This window comes from Centropristis striata, chromosome 1 (genome assembly GCF_030273125.1).
Source record: "Centropristis striata isolate RG_2023a ecotype Rhode Island chromosome 1, C.striata_1.0, whole genome shotgun sequence".
NCBI lineage: Eukaryota > Metazoa > Chordata > Actinopteri > Perciformes > Serranidae > Centropristis > Centropristis striata.
This window is the reverse complement of record NC_081517.1, coordinates 33979170-33996737: the sequence shown is the minus strand read 5'-3', so window position 1 is coordinate 33996737 and position 17568 is coordinate 33979170. Positions and strand designations below refer to the sequence as shown.

The 17568-nt window shown below is 38.1% G+C and overlaps 1 protein-coding gene across 2 annotated transcripts; it reads right to left on the bottom strand.

The window, feature by feature from the left end:
* Positions 1-638: 638 nt before the first annotated feature.
* Positions 639-16768, bottom strand: rhot1b (ras homolog family member T1). 2 transcript variants are annotated; one of them, XM_059339646.1, is made up of 20 exons: positions 16435-16768; positions 14875-14933; positions 13863-13944; positions 13715-13758; positions 13567-13620; positions 13395-13447; positions 12631-12739; positions 10885-10986; positions 10139-10237; positions 9930-10038; positions 9724-9844; positions 9050-9134; positions 8544-8689; positions 7648-7748; positions 7308-7438; positions 6883-6966; positions 5508-5630; positions 5220-5422; positions 2490-2612; positions 639-1841 (listed from the first exon to the last, which is right to left on the bottom strand). In XM_059339646.1, the coding sequence occupies exons 1-20, from the start codon at positions 16469-16471 to the stop codon at positions 1724-1726; spliced, it is 1983 nt and encodes a 660-aa protein (XP_059195629.1). In that variant the 5' UTR covers positions 16472-16768; the 3' UTR covers positions 639-1723. The 2 variants fall into 2 exon arrangements, with proteins under 2 accessions (XP_059195629.1, XP_059195639.1); XM_059339656.1 differs by lacking the exon at positions 2490-2612.
* Positions 16769-17568: the final 800 nt, after the last annotated feature.

The window sequence follows — 17568 nt, the reverse complement described above, 5'->3', positions numbered from 1 at the left end:
AAATTACCTTCATGTGTTCACTTGAAAGCTTTCAATTACTTCAAATCTCTTGGAAACTAGAGGTGAGGGGAAAAATTGATATTTTGCGGTGCAATATTATATCGTTTCATGGCCGCCAAGTATCAATATTTAGCGCTCTGACAGCTGGCGCATATTTTCGCCGTTTTTTTTTCCTTTTTCAGAAGATGTAGCGGGCTCAGTTAGGAATATACTGGAGATACTGGTATCATATTAAACTACAAGATCTAGGTAATCTATAGGTACTATGTGTCAGGAAATTGTCAAAATAACACTGCAAAGTTAGCCTCTTTTATGTTTCATTCAAAGAAATTCAGAGCAGTGAAGCTTAAAGTAGAGAAAAGTTTCAGAAAATGCTAAAGTTATTGTCGTCCATACATGTCAGTTCAGTTCAGTTTGACTGAATACTTTGTTGGTCAGTCTGTGGGTTTGACTCATTGTGGAGAAATGAAGTTAAACACTTAAATCACAATATAATGTATTGCAATACTCACCACATCGCAAAATGCTTAAATTAATATCATATTGTGACTCAAGTATCGGGATAAAACCGTATCCTAGGGACTGATTCACACTTCTATTGGAAACTGAAAAGAAACTCCACAACGTACGTCCAGACGTAACAGAGATATTCATTTATTGTAAACTTTTGGAAAGGCAGGGCTGAGTGAATACATCAAACTGAACTTTGTGGCAAGCAGTTTTAATTGCATGGAAATTAACATCTGGGGCCACATTGCTGCATTTTCTGCAAAAAGGAGAGGTGACTGGAATTCACAACAGGGGTCAAATGACTGTTAATCTTCAATGTAGAGAAGTTGGTGTTGTAATTCTTTTACCGCAGTACAATTAAGTCTTAAAACACTGAAATGTGGTCAGAAATTCTGAAGCATGCAAACACAAAGTGGCTGTAAAGTGTCGATTTTAAATATCTTAGCATACTAACACACACATACACACATGCTCAAGTCCTGACGGATAAAGTGACCAACATAGGAAAACATGAGAGATTAAGCACTGAGCTGTTCAGACGTACACACATTAAACACGCTTGCATCCAAGCTTTTGGCCCTGAAAGGCAAACAAATTTAAGTCGATGTGAATAATCAATGTTCATGTTTGTGTGATTTCATAACCAGCCTGTTGCGCTAATACCGTTAAATTCAATGTTTTGTGAGTGTGAATCAAACATGGCCCTCTCAGACAAAGACAAACAAATTTACAGTCTACTATATTATATACATTATTTACATACAGTTCAATTCCAATAAAAGCATCCGTGTCATTGCAAACTCACATTTCACCACCGACACCAAGATTTTCATTTCAATCAGCAAGCAACCCAAAAAAATAGCTATCTATGTAACTAGCTCATGTTACGCACTACAGCTTACTCGTCAGCTGCTTACCCTCATTTTTTATATAAATATAGATATATTACTTTGCAAAAAGTTGCAAAACAAACAGGTGAAGCATATTAGCAATTTCGGTACAAAATTAAATATTTTGAGAAATTTACAGTGGAATGAAAATGCAAAAACAAATCTTTGCTAAAGTAAGTTTTCGTACATTTCTTCTTTCCCGCAAAAAAACGAGACAGATTTTCATTTACTAAATAAAAGAGGGAAAGCTTAGTGTTGTGACTGGTCAAAATAGCTTTATAAGTACCCCGGGGTAAAGAGGTTTGGAACCGCGTGTCCGAGGATCACCGTGACTTGAGCAGGACTCTGTACATGGCGAAGCCCAGCACTGCAAACACCGTGGCCCCGACACTCGCTCTCAGCCAGAAGGTCGAGCTCTTCAGGTCTGCTTGGCTAACGTGTCTGAAGCAGGCCCAGAGAGAGATAAATACAGACAGGGTTAAGGGAAGGACAAGAAACAGAGGTGAGGTGAAGAGGTGGTGCTGAGAAGTGATGTGAAAATAACTAACACGAACCTAAAGAAAATAAGGAACAGAACGGATATGCAGCCATGAAACATAAATCTATATGCTAAAGATAAAGCCAGTGAAAGAGATGACAGGCATGCAGGATTACAGTTATGGCATAAGACAACAGAACCTGAAATTAGCTGTGACATCTCTGTTAGATGAGCTGGCTGAGGCAGTGACACGAGCAAAGAAGACAACAGGGAAGTGGACACCAGCTGAATAACAATGGGACAGATCAAAATAGAAAAGTACACGCTTTCAATCCCACTTTAGAACAAGAAGCTCACAAACCATATCAAAAAAGGTAGACAGGAAATGAAAGTATTAGAATTTTTTTGTAGATGGAAAATGACTCAAAAGGACTCTGGCAGAATGAAATGTTGGGAAAGAAGAAATTCAGGGAAATGGGTGCCAATTTCGCAAAAAAAAAAAAATGGCAGGCAAAAAAGGAGGAATTAACAGGAAAAGCTTGAGGTGACGATGTCGACAAATCAGATAAGCGATCAGGGGTAAAGAGAGGGTTGTAAAAGGTTAAAAAGACCTTCTGAGTACAACGGCGTAGAGTTTGGCCCTGACCGTCTGCAGCAGCTCAGAGTTGAGGAAGTTCTGACACAAGCAGAAGGTGCACCGGTTACAGGTGCACATGCAGCGCAGCCGGGCGTGGCTGAGGAAAGATGTGGGGAAGACAAACACCAACACCCAGATTATATACAAACACACAAGAGGAAGAAAGTATTCAGATAGAATTAAAAGATTCCACCACCGTGAAATAAGCAGTTTGTGGCTCAGAGCCTCCAAGCCAGAATAAATGGACGACGATGAAAACAGATAAAGCTACTCAGAGGAGATCCTCGATGAGATGTAATAGGATTATCCAACTATCCAGAAGAAGGAATCAAGTACACAAATTTAATCTCTGGATTATTATCAAAATGCAGTATTCTGAACCCCCAGCAGGTTTGAAAGGCATGTTTCGGTTCCCCAAAATGCCCAAATGACACCAATTTATCAAAAATAAAAATGGTAAAAGCAGAAATCATCCGATTTTTTTTCTGATGCTCCTTGAATGAGTCATGTGTGACAAATGGTTTCTTCGGGAAAAATAACCAAATTTAACCTTAAAATGGTTTTATTCTACACCTCTCATGTCCCACAAATAAACCATTGGAATTAACCAGATCATGGTAAAAAAAATAAAAAAAAAATAATAATCCTGCATTTGAAGCCAAGAATAATTCGGGTGAAACCAACAGTCTCATGATGAAAGATCTGTGAATCTTCAACATAAATACAGGCTGTTTAAGATAAATACAATTCAACTTTTTCTTTGAATTCAGAGCGATAATAGCAGATGATTGAACCAGATGTGAGCCAAAATAAGTTTAAGTTGATTCTGTTGGAAATTATGACACTGCTGCAGCAGTATATCACAGCTCTGTCAAAAAGTAAATCTGACTGAGACGAAATGTAATAAGAAAGAAATTACAATAACATTTATAATAATATGGATATTATTCAATAATAATAATAATAGGTAATTTCCACTACAAGATAAAAAAAATCTTCGACCACAGTAATAAATACATGTTTAAACTAAACATAATCTGAATATAGCAGTAGCTGCAATGATAACTTCAGTAATCAATTAGTAGATCCACAGAAAAATAATTTAATTTGTCAATCAATTAATTCTAAAATAATTCTTCATGCAGAAATGGCAGGAAACGCTATTTTCTGCCTCACAAATATATATTTATCCTGCTTTTCTCTGCTTTATGTCATATTAAGTAAATATATTTGGGCTTTGCCCTGACAAAACAAGACAGAATGAATGGATGGACATTTTTTTACTTTTCTCACATTTTGTAGACCAAATGATAAATCTACAAACAGATAAATGAACAATGAAATCAATCATCAGTCACAGCGTTACCAGGCTGTGGATTAAATAACAACTGGTGTGTGTAATTATGTAACTGTGTGATGTGCAGAGAGGCACTGTGTGCTGACAGCCGGAGTGTGAGCCTCTGGGAGGGATCAACATTACCGCTCAGCAGGGAAACCAGTTTACCCACAGTGTCTCAGACTTGAAAGCAACATTTCCAGAGGGAAGCAAAGTGCATTAATATAGACTGAAGTACATCATGTCTGAAACTGACACTTTGAGAGAGTAGGAGCATCCCCACAGGGAGCTGGTTTATCCTGAGGCCTGGAGTAAAGCCACAGACATCAGAGCTTTGTATGAAGGATAAGACTGCAAAAGAAAAGAATGCATCCTGTCTACCGCACGTGTTTCAGACAGGAATAACTGCCAATTATGAACCAACTGCAGAATCTCACAAAATTAAATGTTTAGATTAAAAATTACATTGGTTTAACAGCAGCAAACAAGCACTCAGTGAGCTACTTCACAGCATCAGGCTGAAACAAGAAAAAAAATGTTCACATGATCTGTAGCTGAGGGTTTACAGGTTGATTCAGACAGTGTATTGTTTCTATAGACCCAGAGGGGTTTATACATTCATCATGAACAGATCTCGCAGCTACAGCTATAAAACTGATTAGAAAACAGTCTTCTGGGAGCAAAAATTAAGTCTTTTTATCAATATGTTCTCAATACACCAAAAATGCACACTGTAATGGGAATGCTTGATTATTACAAAATAATTATTTAAACAGAATTTGTAGCAGAATTACATTACCGCTCAAAAGTTTGGGGTCACTTAGAAATGTCCTTATTTTTTTTTTTTTTTAAAGAAAAGCACTTTTTTAAAATATCAAAACATCAGACATACAGTCTAGACATTTTTCATATGGTAAATGTCTATTAAAGCTGAAAACGGCTGATTTTCTTATGAAATATCTATAATATATTGTCAGCTTCCATCCCTCCTGTGTTTCAGTGGCACATTGTGTTAATGAAAGGCTGATTGATCATTAAAACACCTGAGGCCTTATGTTAGTACAGCTGAAAACTGTTTTGTATGATTTGAGAAGCAATAAAATGATCCTTCCTCAGACTAGTTGAGTATCTGGAGGTAAAGTTGGAGATTTCTACAAGTTAAAATGATTGTTTCCACCCTTGTCAATGCCTTTACTATATTTTAGATTAATTTTGTAATTCATTTCATGAAAAAACATTTTTGATCGCTAGTGTATATTTATCATTATAATATGTTTCCTGCTGTATTAAAGTTCTTAAAATCAGTTAACTCTGCTACCAATTGGGGCACCTAAGTTTAAAAGATCTAGATAGTGTCTTGATACTTACGGGTACATCGCCATGGTGGTAAGTTTGGTGTAGATGTCTCTGTTGGGAGCTGCTGCAGTGTTGCAGGTGAAGGACTGAGGAGGCGGCATCTTGTGCCTCCTGCAGAACTCCAGAGGGCTGCAGCCGTACATCTGTTTGACCTCAGGCAGGTCCGACTTCGCTGCGATCATCATACATGGGACCTTGCTGTCCATGAAGTATTGCTGCGGAGGGAAAGAGACATCGGTGATGTGGTGGTGGTTAAAGGCGTTATTTGTCTTTTGATGTTACAATCACACAGTTTTGTACCTTGAAGACTTTGGCGCAGTATTCAAAGGAGTAAGGGTTGCTGACGTCATAGACCAGGCAGACAATGTCACAGGCCAGATCAGCGTCAGACAGGTAGTCGATGTCAGGGAACACTTCATGAAGCTGAGAGGAGAGGAGAGGAGAGGAGAGGAGAGGAGAGGAGAGCCATCATTTTCATCATCAATTACAAGATGTTTGAGAAAAAAAAAATGCAAGTCTGCAGAGCTTTTTTTTCCTCCATTTCTGCAGATATCACTGTAGCTCTCACAGGAAAAGGACTTGTTATAAAGATACACACAGGATACAGATCTTCTTGTCTTGTCAGAAATGTATTGTACTTAAATGTTCAATGAAGAGAATCACATTTCCATCCAAGTGGAAATGCCAAGAATTTAAAAAAAATCTCAAAATATTGCGTTTCTTTATGTTTGACTGAGGTTGGTGTATTGACAAAAGCAAAATGTGATAAAGTGCAACTAAAACAGATTAATATGAGCGCATAAAACAAACAGAAATGTCATATTTCCATCTAGTTTTCTACATTTTCTTTTGCCATTTAAGGTTCCACTGGCATGCATTTAAGATTTAAATAAGTGACATTGCTGTGCCCTCTTCTTCTAGAATGTATAATGCTTTTCCAGCTGGAGGACTGGCGCCACCTATTGCTCTTTTGAATCATGACTGACGTCCTTATAATTGCATACTGGAAACAAGCAGATTTTCCTTGGCCATTTTCACAAAATTCATTTGAAAATTGTGACTGATTTGGATGCAAGCTTGACTTATGAGAGCCAACCCCGCAGGGTTTATTTATTGTGTGCAGCAGCGCGAAGGGAGTGCCTGTCTGGCAAACTTTACACATCAGCTGAACTCCTTTCTGTTGGCACTAGTTGTTTGTCTTTGAATAAAATGTTTAAGTAAACTCACACTTTGTTTAAATTCAGCAAGCAACATAATACTAGTTCAGCTATTGCGGTTTAACTGTTATATGTGTCTAGCTTCACAGCCACTTTAAACTAGCGATATTTCAGTTATCTATTGCAAACACAGTGGGCTTTCCATGTGCTGCTACAGGTAGTGCAATATGAATGATGATAAGAAGCTTATGTAAATAGCCAGTAAGCACAGCTGACCTCAGGCTGAGCTACTTCACAGTTCACATGATGGTTCACAGTTGACAATCTCCTAATAGTCATAGTTATAACCATAGATGATATCCCTTTATATGAAAATAAACAATATATATTATAATAATGGTGAATTTGTCAGTTATTATTATTGTCTTTAACAGTGGAAAAGCTGCATTTAGACAAATAAAATTGCAACAAATAATGCTAATAAAATCAAGCATTAGAGGTATGTCTTTGATACTCACAAGAAGATATTTCTCCTGGCCGTAAACAAAGGTTGTGCTGATGGCATAGTATGATCTGTGTTCCTCTCTAATTGATTTTTGGCGCTGAGGAGGAGAAAAGAAAAGAAACATTATGAAAAAGCAGATCAGGACATGAAACTGACTCTAAACTAAGACTGAGTGCAGCAATGGGAAATTCTGTGTGGGTATATGTTTAAACTTTCCCAAATATGGAATAATACAAAGTGTGTTGTGATACTATACAACTGTAATTGAATACACCTGTGAATTTAAAATGAGTTCATATCTACCATTAACTAATTTTTGCACATTTTTCAGCTGAATATATGTCAAAAAGGAGTAGCAAATGATCAGACTCATACTGTTGTTTTAAATCTGGGACATTGTAAAATATCTGTGAGTGCAAAGTATACATTAATGTTTACCATGAGGTTTCTACCCAGGAAGGCTTGGAGGAAGCCGCTCTTGCCGCTGCCAATGTCCCCAAAGACATTACAGCGGAAGACGCTGCGCTGGGTCTGCTTCTTCTGCAGGTCAATCTTCTTATCTCTGGTCACTGCAGGGGAGGGAGCAACCACACACACATCAGAGGATCAGTTCAGACTGCTGCTGTACACAACACTTGTCTGCAGTCAGTCAGCCAGGCTGATTACTGACTGTGGAGTAAAACCGTTCATTTTATATGCTATACCTGTGATATTACCATGAACCTTTATACAGCTCTACATCTGAGTACGGAACAGAAGATGTGTTGGTTTAACTCACCTGTAATTCCTGCTGCTTGGGACTCCTGCTCAGCAATTATTGAGTAACCGAGGTAACCCAAATACTCCAGGCATCGCTGGACATCCAGATACGTTGTTAACCTGAACAAATACAAGTTAAGGAAAAGGAGACTTAATGGGGGATTTATTAAATATACGATCAGTTGTGCTTGTGTTGACACAGTTTTATATGTTGCTGAAAAAACAATAAACAAAATGGGGAAAGAAAGAAAGTATAAGAACCAATGTGACTGAGATGTTGTGTTTTTATTTAAACTTTGAAAAAAAATCATTATAAACTACAAAAAAAAGGGTCTCCGGGTTTGAAAATTGAAGCCAATGCAGAAGTGCCTTTAAACATGCATTATTATCACAGCATCATTTTAACAGCCAGCAGGGGGCCACCCAACTGGTTGCAGAAAGATGTTCGGTGGTATAGAAGTCTATGAGAAAATGACCCTACTTCTTACTAGATTTATTACATCAGTAAACATTTTCCTAATGAGTTTATGGTCTCAACTATTTTGTAATGTATGGTCCTATTTAGAGTAAAATAGGTGATTAATCAGGGTATCTTTAGAGCCAGCCTATTCAAGTGGTGGCCGGCCCAGAAGCAACCTCACAATGGCCCAGCAAAATTAGACTATTATAGACTATTTCTTAAGATTAAGACCCCAGAAAATCCCCACAGATTGTAAGAGCTCTGGAGCGTGTCTTGTCTGAACAGCCCAGTTCTTTGATATCGTTTCTCATCGCTTTCGAGACACCTTCGCCTCCTGGCTGCATTTTCCCATCCACTATACTTATTAGAAATAGCCCAGTATTACTGCGGTTTGTGAAATTACAAATATTCAAATTCTACACATACTGGCTTTACCTTTACTAAAAGCTACTTACGTCCACTGGGAGAGATATCCCTGGTAGGTGATCCAGCCCTGGTCATTAGTGCAAACTGTGTTGTTGACATCTGGACCCCAGGGCATGTAGGGGAAAACATCAAACAGGTCCCTCGTCTCCTCTGGTGACAAGGCACAGTCACGGTCCTGACAGACACAAAGGTAAATATTGAATATGGTGTTCAAGACAGGAAATATTTCACTTCTGTCTGATGTCATTTCTACCCGAGAAAACAAACATGATAAACTGATGCACAACGTCACAGTTGGACAGAAAGCAGATCATGGTATAAGCTGCCACTTTCACTCTTTGACTTTCATTCTAACCCTGCGGCTAATTCTCCTGTCAATCCCTCCTCAGTGACAAGACGCCGCAGCAGGTGGTCAGCGTTGGCTCTGGGAGAGTGATTTGGTTCTGTGCGGCGCTCCGCACTGAGCAGCTTTCTGTCAAAGCCTCTCCAGGGCAGAGGGTAAAGTAAATACAGAACCAGGTCTACAGGATTGTACCTTGTCATGTTTGTCAAAGACACTCTGTAAGAAGAGGTAGGCATTGTGGTTGAGCTCTGTGGTGCAGTTTGGAGGAACTTTCAACCTGGAGACAGGGAAATATTTCAAAGAGGATGTTATAGTTAACAAGCAGAACACAAGATAAACACAGAAAACATTACTACAAAAACTTAAATATTAAGAAAAATGTTACACTTTACTTAAAAAAGTACCGTAGCTCAGTAGTTCTCAATAGTAGTGTTATGTCATGTACTGAATCTACTATTTCATTTAAGGTCTTAACAACACTAACAACAGATAAATGCACCAAAAGTGAAAGACTACACCTTTATGTTAGTTTAAATAGACCCAAAAATGGAACAATATGGGTGAGGAAAATACATTCAAGTCTTAAAAAAAATTCATTTAATTTTTTGGCGAAATTTTAAACGTGACATGTAGGACAAAGTGATTGATTTGGTTATTTTACTAACAGAAGCATTTGACACACATGATTCATTCAAGGATCATGGGAAATATGCGTTTTCAGAGTTTATGGCAATGATATAAGGGGTGATTTTATAGATAAAAAAAAAAAAAATTCCGGCAGTAATACCAGGAGGTTTTTGGATTCAGAGGGTTAATAATGCATGCACACAGTGTGGATTTGTGGTGGGTGTCTGACTGAGACTCACGGTGGGAAGAGGTAGTCCTGATTTAACTCCAGATCATCGTCATACCCAAACCTCCTGAGCACCGTCCAAGTTGTTTCATGGCGACCTCGCTGGATGAACAGTGTGTGGAGGAACAAGAAGCCTGGAGCGGAATACCAAAAAAACACAGTCATAAATAATGTGAAAGAGACTTGTGTGTATGAGGAGACCAGTCCAACCGTTCCTACCTTTCAGAGTGAGGCCGTTGTCACACACTCCGTCACTCAAATTCTTCCTCACCACATTTTTTACATCCTCCAACGCCTGAGACTCGAGCGGCGTGTTGAAGCACGTCCGCTGTGAACAGTTGGACAAAAACATCATTGTTGTCATAAAGGTCCCGTTTCACAAAGCCATTGTTAACTTGGTCAGTGACCTCAGTCAGGAGTTGACCTACCTGGAAGAAGTTGAGCTCATTATCGTTGAGAATCCCGTCATTGTCCAGGTCAGACACTTTGAAGATTCGAGTCAAAGCTTTGACACAAAGGGACTTCATCTGCGAATAAAAGAGGCAAATCAACAATCACCTTCTGCTAAAATCCAGTGTTATACTGCATTATATTATTAACAATATTATTACTATTGCCTCTGTAAAATTGCACCATATACTATATCTTATACTTTTCTTCACTATATCATACTTCTATATACTGTATGTTTATTACTATATAGTATTACATAACACACATGTATGTATGTATGTATATATATATATATATATTCCTTGTATCTACACATATACCAGAGACCTACTGTTATAAATCATACCATATCACTTTACCTCATAATTTTGTCTCTAAATTTACTCCTGCATACTTTTACTTTTACTCTTATACTAGTTATATATTCCTCTTTTTCTCTTTTTTACCTCTCTATTTATTCATACTTATTTCAGTCTTTGTTCTGCTGCAACACCAGAATTTCCTTTTTGGGCATAAATAAAGTTTTATCTGATCTTCAACCCAAAAAGTGATCTATTCCATTTCCAAACAGAGCTGTGGGCTCACGCCAATATTCAAATACTGCAATGCATAACTCTGTCAAATGTAAATTTATATAAATTTCTTGATGCAAAACAAGCTGATAACTACTGCATTACATAAACAGTGGTGCAGCTTTCACACAGTGTATTACTGCTCTTACATCTTTTTTCTCTGGACAGTAAAGAGGACCTGTTGGGTGCAGAACGGCCTTTTGAGCGTAGTAGAACAGCTCCGAGATGTTCTTAAGGTTCTTTGCAGAACACTACAAAAAACAAAACAAAAAAAGGAAAAGGAAAAGAAGAAGAAGAAGAAGAAGAAGAAGAAGAAGAAGAAGAAGAAGAAGAAGAAGAAGAAGAAGAAGAAGAAGAAGTTTGGTCATACATATATACTGTTTTCTATACACTCTGTATATAAACACCTTAATGGCTTTGCCACAATGTGAAAATACAGTGTCCGGGCAAAGCCAGGCCATCCCTGTTTACCTGCCCATCTGTGTGTGTGCATGTCTGCCTATACTGTGCGTGTGCGTGGGAGCTAAGTCACGGCCAGACAGGGTATTAACATACAGGATTCGTCTGAGCGACACGCCTGGTTTAATTAACTAGTCTGAAAAAACACAGGTGCTGCCCTGTGTGGAGACAGTACTCAGTGATAAAGAGTGACACAGGAAGAAGACAGCAGCTGAGTTTTTAACCGTCAGTAGCTTGTTCAAATGTTTCAGCGATTCTCGTGTTGAGGGTTTGACTGAAGCTCATGACCCTGTATGGAGTAAACATGTGCAAGAATAACAAGGGCAGTGATATCAAAACTATTGACAAAAGGGTCAATTAGGGTCAATGTATACAAACTAAGATAACAATCTAAACATTTGACAAGACTATCTGCAGGAAGGCTGCAGACTTCCACATTTCGGCATTTCAACAAGTTCAAAATCACGTTACTGACAGACTGTATGTGAGAAACATATGTTCAGCTTGGTTGATACTAAGGATTATAAATATTAACATGTAACAGCTAAAAACATTCCAGCATCATACTGGAAAAAAACTGACATTGCAATATTTTTTTCTGCTCAAAATAGCAATATAAATACATATATATATAACCTCGCCAAGCAGAAGTCCCAGACCCACCAAATTAAATCCCCCGGGCAGACTCAAAAATACGCAGTCACCCATAACGTTGGAATAAAATACTTTTTACCTCTTTCCATGATATGATTGTGACAATGTGATTTATTCTTGACTGATGAAGTTTATAATAAATGTTATTAATCAATCTCTTGCAAACACATCACAATGAAAATGAAACCACAATTAAAAATTATTCCAACTTACTTGACATGGCTCATGTGACTACTACGCATGCACACATCACAATGTTGATGATGAACTGATATATTTAGCGGCATGAGAGCAAAGGTCTAAAAAGGGTGGGTTTTTTTTAATGAACAGATGTCACTGTAAATGACAAGAAATATTCTCTCTTTTTTGCCATGCCTATTCTGTGGACATTCTGTTTCTGTATCATCAATATTTGGAGAAAAAAATGTTACTCAATTTATTGAGACTTTAATGTTTTACATCAACTAAAGTGTCTTCAATGTGGTGATAAAACCCTTCAAAGCACTGCCAATAAACTAAAATATGTCTGAAAGTTAACCTAAAAACAATCCTATTCCTTTCTACCCCACAGTTGTTGTCTTTAAGTTATGCTTAATAACGATAGAAGAAGATATTGATTTCCATTTGTTTATGTCCCTTTTGACTTTGAGTACTGAGCAACACATCTCTCTGTCTGTCTGTTGTCTGAATCAATAACACTGCTACTGCATTACTTGGATATGTAAGCATTTACCAGGCAAATCAAATGGTTTTACTGTTCAGAAACAGAGCGGGTCACTCACCTCCACACAAGTCTCTATCTCACTGTGCCGGTTCATGATGGGCAGTATGGTCTCCATGCTGCTGTGCTCCACCAGGTCCGACTTGTTCCCAACCAGAATCAGAGGAACCCTGGATGCATCATCAATACACACATAGCATTGTGTTACACTAATATAGAGATAAAATGTGAATCTTAAGCAAACTTTTCCTTTTATGTATTTTTGGTATTTTCCCTCCATGTGACTCATTTCACAGTGAATATCTCAAGGGAGAATAATGCTGAATGTGCAGCTCCAGGCTGCTTACAGAGGCATTTGACAGACATTTTCCACCCTTGTGATTGTCGGTCATCACTTCAAAACACTAGTAGAAAGAGTCAATGACTGGCTTGTGCTACAGAAGACTATGGAAGCCCATTTCCATTCATGTGATGAGAAAAAAAAGGGCATGTAAGACATTATAATGAGAAAAATTCTCACAAAAATGACTTAATAGATCAAAAGTATGACAATATAATAAGACATTTTACAAGTCTGTATCTCAAAATAATGAATATTTTGAGAAAGTTTCTCATTTTGAGATACAGTCATTTTTCTTTTACTGGCAGAAATGGGCTTCTGTAGAAAAAGGTCTTTTACAGAATTTTCACTGGGTTGATCATGCATTAGGAGCCTGCCGTGCCCATAGAAAAATTGTAAAATAGCTGCCCTCTTTGCTCCATATTTCACTGTCCAAAACTGTGCTGACAAAGAAAATTCTGAACTATTTTTAGATGAGTTCACACCTGCTGTCCTTGTCCGTGTTCTCTGTAATGAGGGGTATCCAGTGGCTCGTCACCTTTGGAAAACAAAACATAGAGAAAATTGAAATGTAAAACGATCACCATCATCAAAGGTTATATTGTTTAACTGCAATACAATCTTATAATGGAAATACTGGTTGCTGAGGTAGCTCACCTTTTCAATGGACTTCTTGTTGTTGACAGAGTACACGATGCAAATCACATTTGCCTGTAACAGAGACCAGCACAAACGCCGATGAGGTTTATAACTGAACTCAGCACTTCTCTCTAAACTAACAGGAGAGAATGACACACAGACTGACCTTGGAGATCTCCTGAAACAACTGCTCATCCGTCTGCTCCGCCTCTGTGGGACAAACACAAGTGTGTATTTGAACATTCATGATTTTACAACAAAGGCTTATGCAGTTACATCTAAAAAACAAAGAACCAGTCATGTGGTTAAGATACCTGAATAGTCCACGATGTGAGTGGGAACTCTCTCTGGTGTGACATCTGCAGGGATGGTGATTTCCTCAGCTCGGTAGGGAACCTACGATAAACGCAACATGGCTATCACCAACACAGACATGCTTACAACCATTATCAGGGCTTCAGATAGGGCCACATTAGAGGTGTTAAACCTTTGAACCCGCAGCAGTTTCAGGGAGTTTTTTTTTTCTGCGGTCACATTTTACTCACTGTAGCCAAGTTTTTCAATATACAATATAGAAGTCCTGCCCTCTATGGAAACAGCACAATCAGTAGTAAAAGTAAGTAGAACTCAAATGTATTTTGTGTAGCAGAAAACAATTAAAATGCTTTAAATCATAGAACACAAAACCAGTTTTTTTAAATGTTCAAAAATCCTCAGTATAGATATATATAGAACTTTTTGTTTATGTCCACAAGTGTTGCCAGTATTGAAAAGAATAAGGGTTTCACATGCTCTATATATTGAAATGTTTACATATATTATACAGCCTCTCTAGTCTTCCCTGCTCTGTGTAAACAGTCTGCAATTGAATTCAGTTGTAGTTTCAGGGACGTTTTAAGTATTTTGTCACGTGACTGGTGATCTCAGCCAAGTCATCTATGGGTTCCAAGTAGCAGAGGAGTGCAAAAATTGTATGTTTTATACAGGATGTGGATAATGCAAATGGTTCATTTGGTGAAATTTTAAATGAGACATGGTGATTAAAGTGATTTTGATTAAAAAAAATATCTCTGGATCTGGACGTGGTTACTTTTAATCACATGATTTGTATAAAGAATGTCAGAAATTTTAAATCTGTCGATAATTTCTGTTTTTACAGTTTCTGTTAACAGTGTAATTTTTGACTTTTTTTGAGGAAACAAGCCTTTCAACCCATCTGACTGTTGTTTTGAGGATCAGAGGGTTAGACTCCACAAAGACAGATATCCATTAAGTTCAAGGTGGAGCTTTCTAACATCTGACATAGCAATAATCATCTAAACATACCACAGTGGGGAACTCCTCGCTGACCAGCGACATGATGAGAGACGTCTTCCCCACCTTGGCTGTTAAAAGAGAAAGAGACAAGTGAGAGTTCAGTACAAATGAGACCAGTTGTTCAGCAGATCTTAACATTCACTCAAACACATTTTCTCATAAACTCATTTCAGTTCATATTAATATTGTAGCTGCAGGGTCATAATTTATTACTTTAAAATGAAAATGATCGTCATTGAGCTTCTCAGGCTGTTCAGGCCATGTGACTGAGACACAGATCACCCATTGTGGATATCACAAACACCACGGGGCATTTCTTTGAGGGTGTGCACCAACTACGGTATGAATTGCAGCTTTCACAATTCTTATGCAATTAACGGTTTAAAGAGATTACAGCTTTGCTATTGGCTCTGTTTTAAAACTACTGGCCTTCTCCATGACATCCTGTTACTGAAGCAGAGACCTTCAATCAAATACAAACTTTGTTCCTGACTGTTCTGTTAACAGCCTGAAACAACCTCATTCCCAGAACAGCTGGGCTTCCTGTGGAGAAATACCCACAGTGAGAAGATGGTGGAAAAATCGGCTAGTAAATCCTCTGTCTGTCTGGAGCTCACTTCCCTAAAACTGTCATGATATCCCACAAATTCAATGAGACAAAACTGTGATAGACAGATGCCACCTGACAGCAATCGTGTTCCAATAAGCTTTTTTCCCAGTTTACCAATAAATCACTATATATTAATAAATAAAAAAGAGCATCTCTGCAGACGGTAGGGATGTCAATTTTATTTTCAGGAAAATATGGGACTGCTTGAAATATCTGTCGATAATATTTTTATTGGTCTTTTTAAACATTTACACATTATATACAGAATGCCAGCATCTGCATCCTACGCTACCTATCTGAGAAATTATTAAATAAATAAAATAAGAAAGAATATAACAAATGGATAAATAAAAAGAAGCAAAAATGGAACAAACTTGCATACTGAAATAAAATAAATATTACAAAGCAAATCTATGACCAATTAAATGGCATTGATAATAGTGTAGATATCATTATATTAGTGAAGGACTGATATTTTTGGAAGTTATTACCTGAGCCCTGAGGTGTGAATCTGAGCTTTCCTACTTATAATGAGCCCTGCCTTTCTTTAGACAGTAAGCCTTTGAATTAATCAATTTAAAGTGAGCAACCTTTGTCAAGTCTAGGTGCAACAAACAAAGACACTAACAAGAGGCGAGTTGTGTAATAGGAAAGCAAAATATCTACCTAATGTTATAAAAGGCTATAGCAGATGCAGGGTGATTGTATTTATTTATTTCCAGGAGTGACCTAGATGGGGTATGCAGCATTAACAGTGAGTTTAAAGAAAGAAAAAAACAGTTAATTTCAGGAATACAATTTAATACACAATGGCACAAAAAAGGACGAGTGCCCTGACTGACCACCTTCATGAGGAGACAGAGGTCTGGCTGTCAGCATCACATGCTCGGCTGGTAGCATCAGTGCCCACTGAGGGCTGACGCTGCACTGCTGTAAACCACAGTTATAGCTTTACTTACGCTCTCCCACTAATAATATCCTCACGTCCTTGCGCATCTTCTCCGGCGTCGACAAACACGGTAAACTGTCTTGTGTGACACATTTATGCTCCGGTCTGGATGAAGGGGACAGCCAGCCAGCTCTCCTCGGCCTGGCTCGCTTGCTAGCGGCTACGTTCGCATGACAGCTCCGGTTCACGCTGGTTCAGAACCGACGCTGCACCGTCACTGAGCTGCCGTACAAACCTTGAGATATCCGGGTATTAACAGGCTGTTGTTGTTGTTTTTTTTTACTATATTGCTCCTGCCACGGTCGGTCTATCAGACAGGGATACCGCTGCTGCTGTCAGCCAGCTAATCTTCACACTAACTTGACTGTGACAAGAGCATTAGCGAGCGTGCTGTCAGCCACGCCCCTCTGAGCGTGAGGGCGAGCAAAGATCGTTTATTATCACGAGAATCACGTCAAAACTGAGTAAGGGTTAGTAAAAACTGTACTGTAATGCAGGTAAGGGCAACTTAAATGCTGGAGGGGGCCACAATTTTTCATGGACACTACCACAGGGCCACATATCGGACAGTGCACTTAACCAGATATGATGAAACTGCAATTTTAAATATGTTTACAGTGCAGTAACGTAACATATTTCATGTTCAAATGCATGTATAACAGTATAAATAGGAATACAAAAGGTTTGAAGCAAATAAGAAATAGCCACTTACTGTGATTTCTTTTTTTCAGTGCAAGAACAACAGACCAACATTAATTGCAAGAAGTCATTTTTGTGCATTTTTACACTGCACTCAAATGCATGTAGTTGTACTAAGGGCCACTTCAAGTGAGGGTGCGGACTGTATGCGGCCCCCGGGCCTCCAGTTGCCCATCCCTGCTGTACAGTGGAAAAAAATATTAGACCATTGTTTTCTTCGATTTCTTGTTCATTTTAATGCCTGGTACAACTAAATGTACATTTGTTTGGACAAATATAATGATAACAATATGTTTTTCACGGTTTCCTTGATAATAACTAAAATCATTATCAAGAAAAGCGTGGAAAATGGCTGGATATTAGCTCTTAAATTAAATTCTTTTGAGCTTTTTTTGTTTTATATTTGTCCTTGGGTCCAAGGATATGTTTACATTTTCGCAGGCAA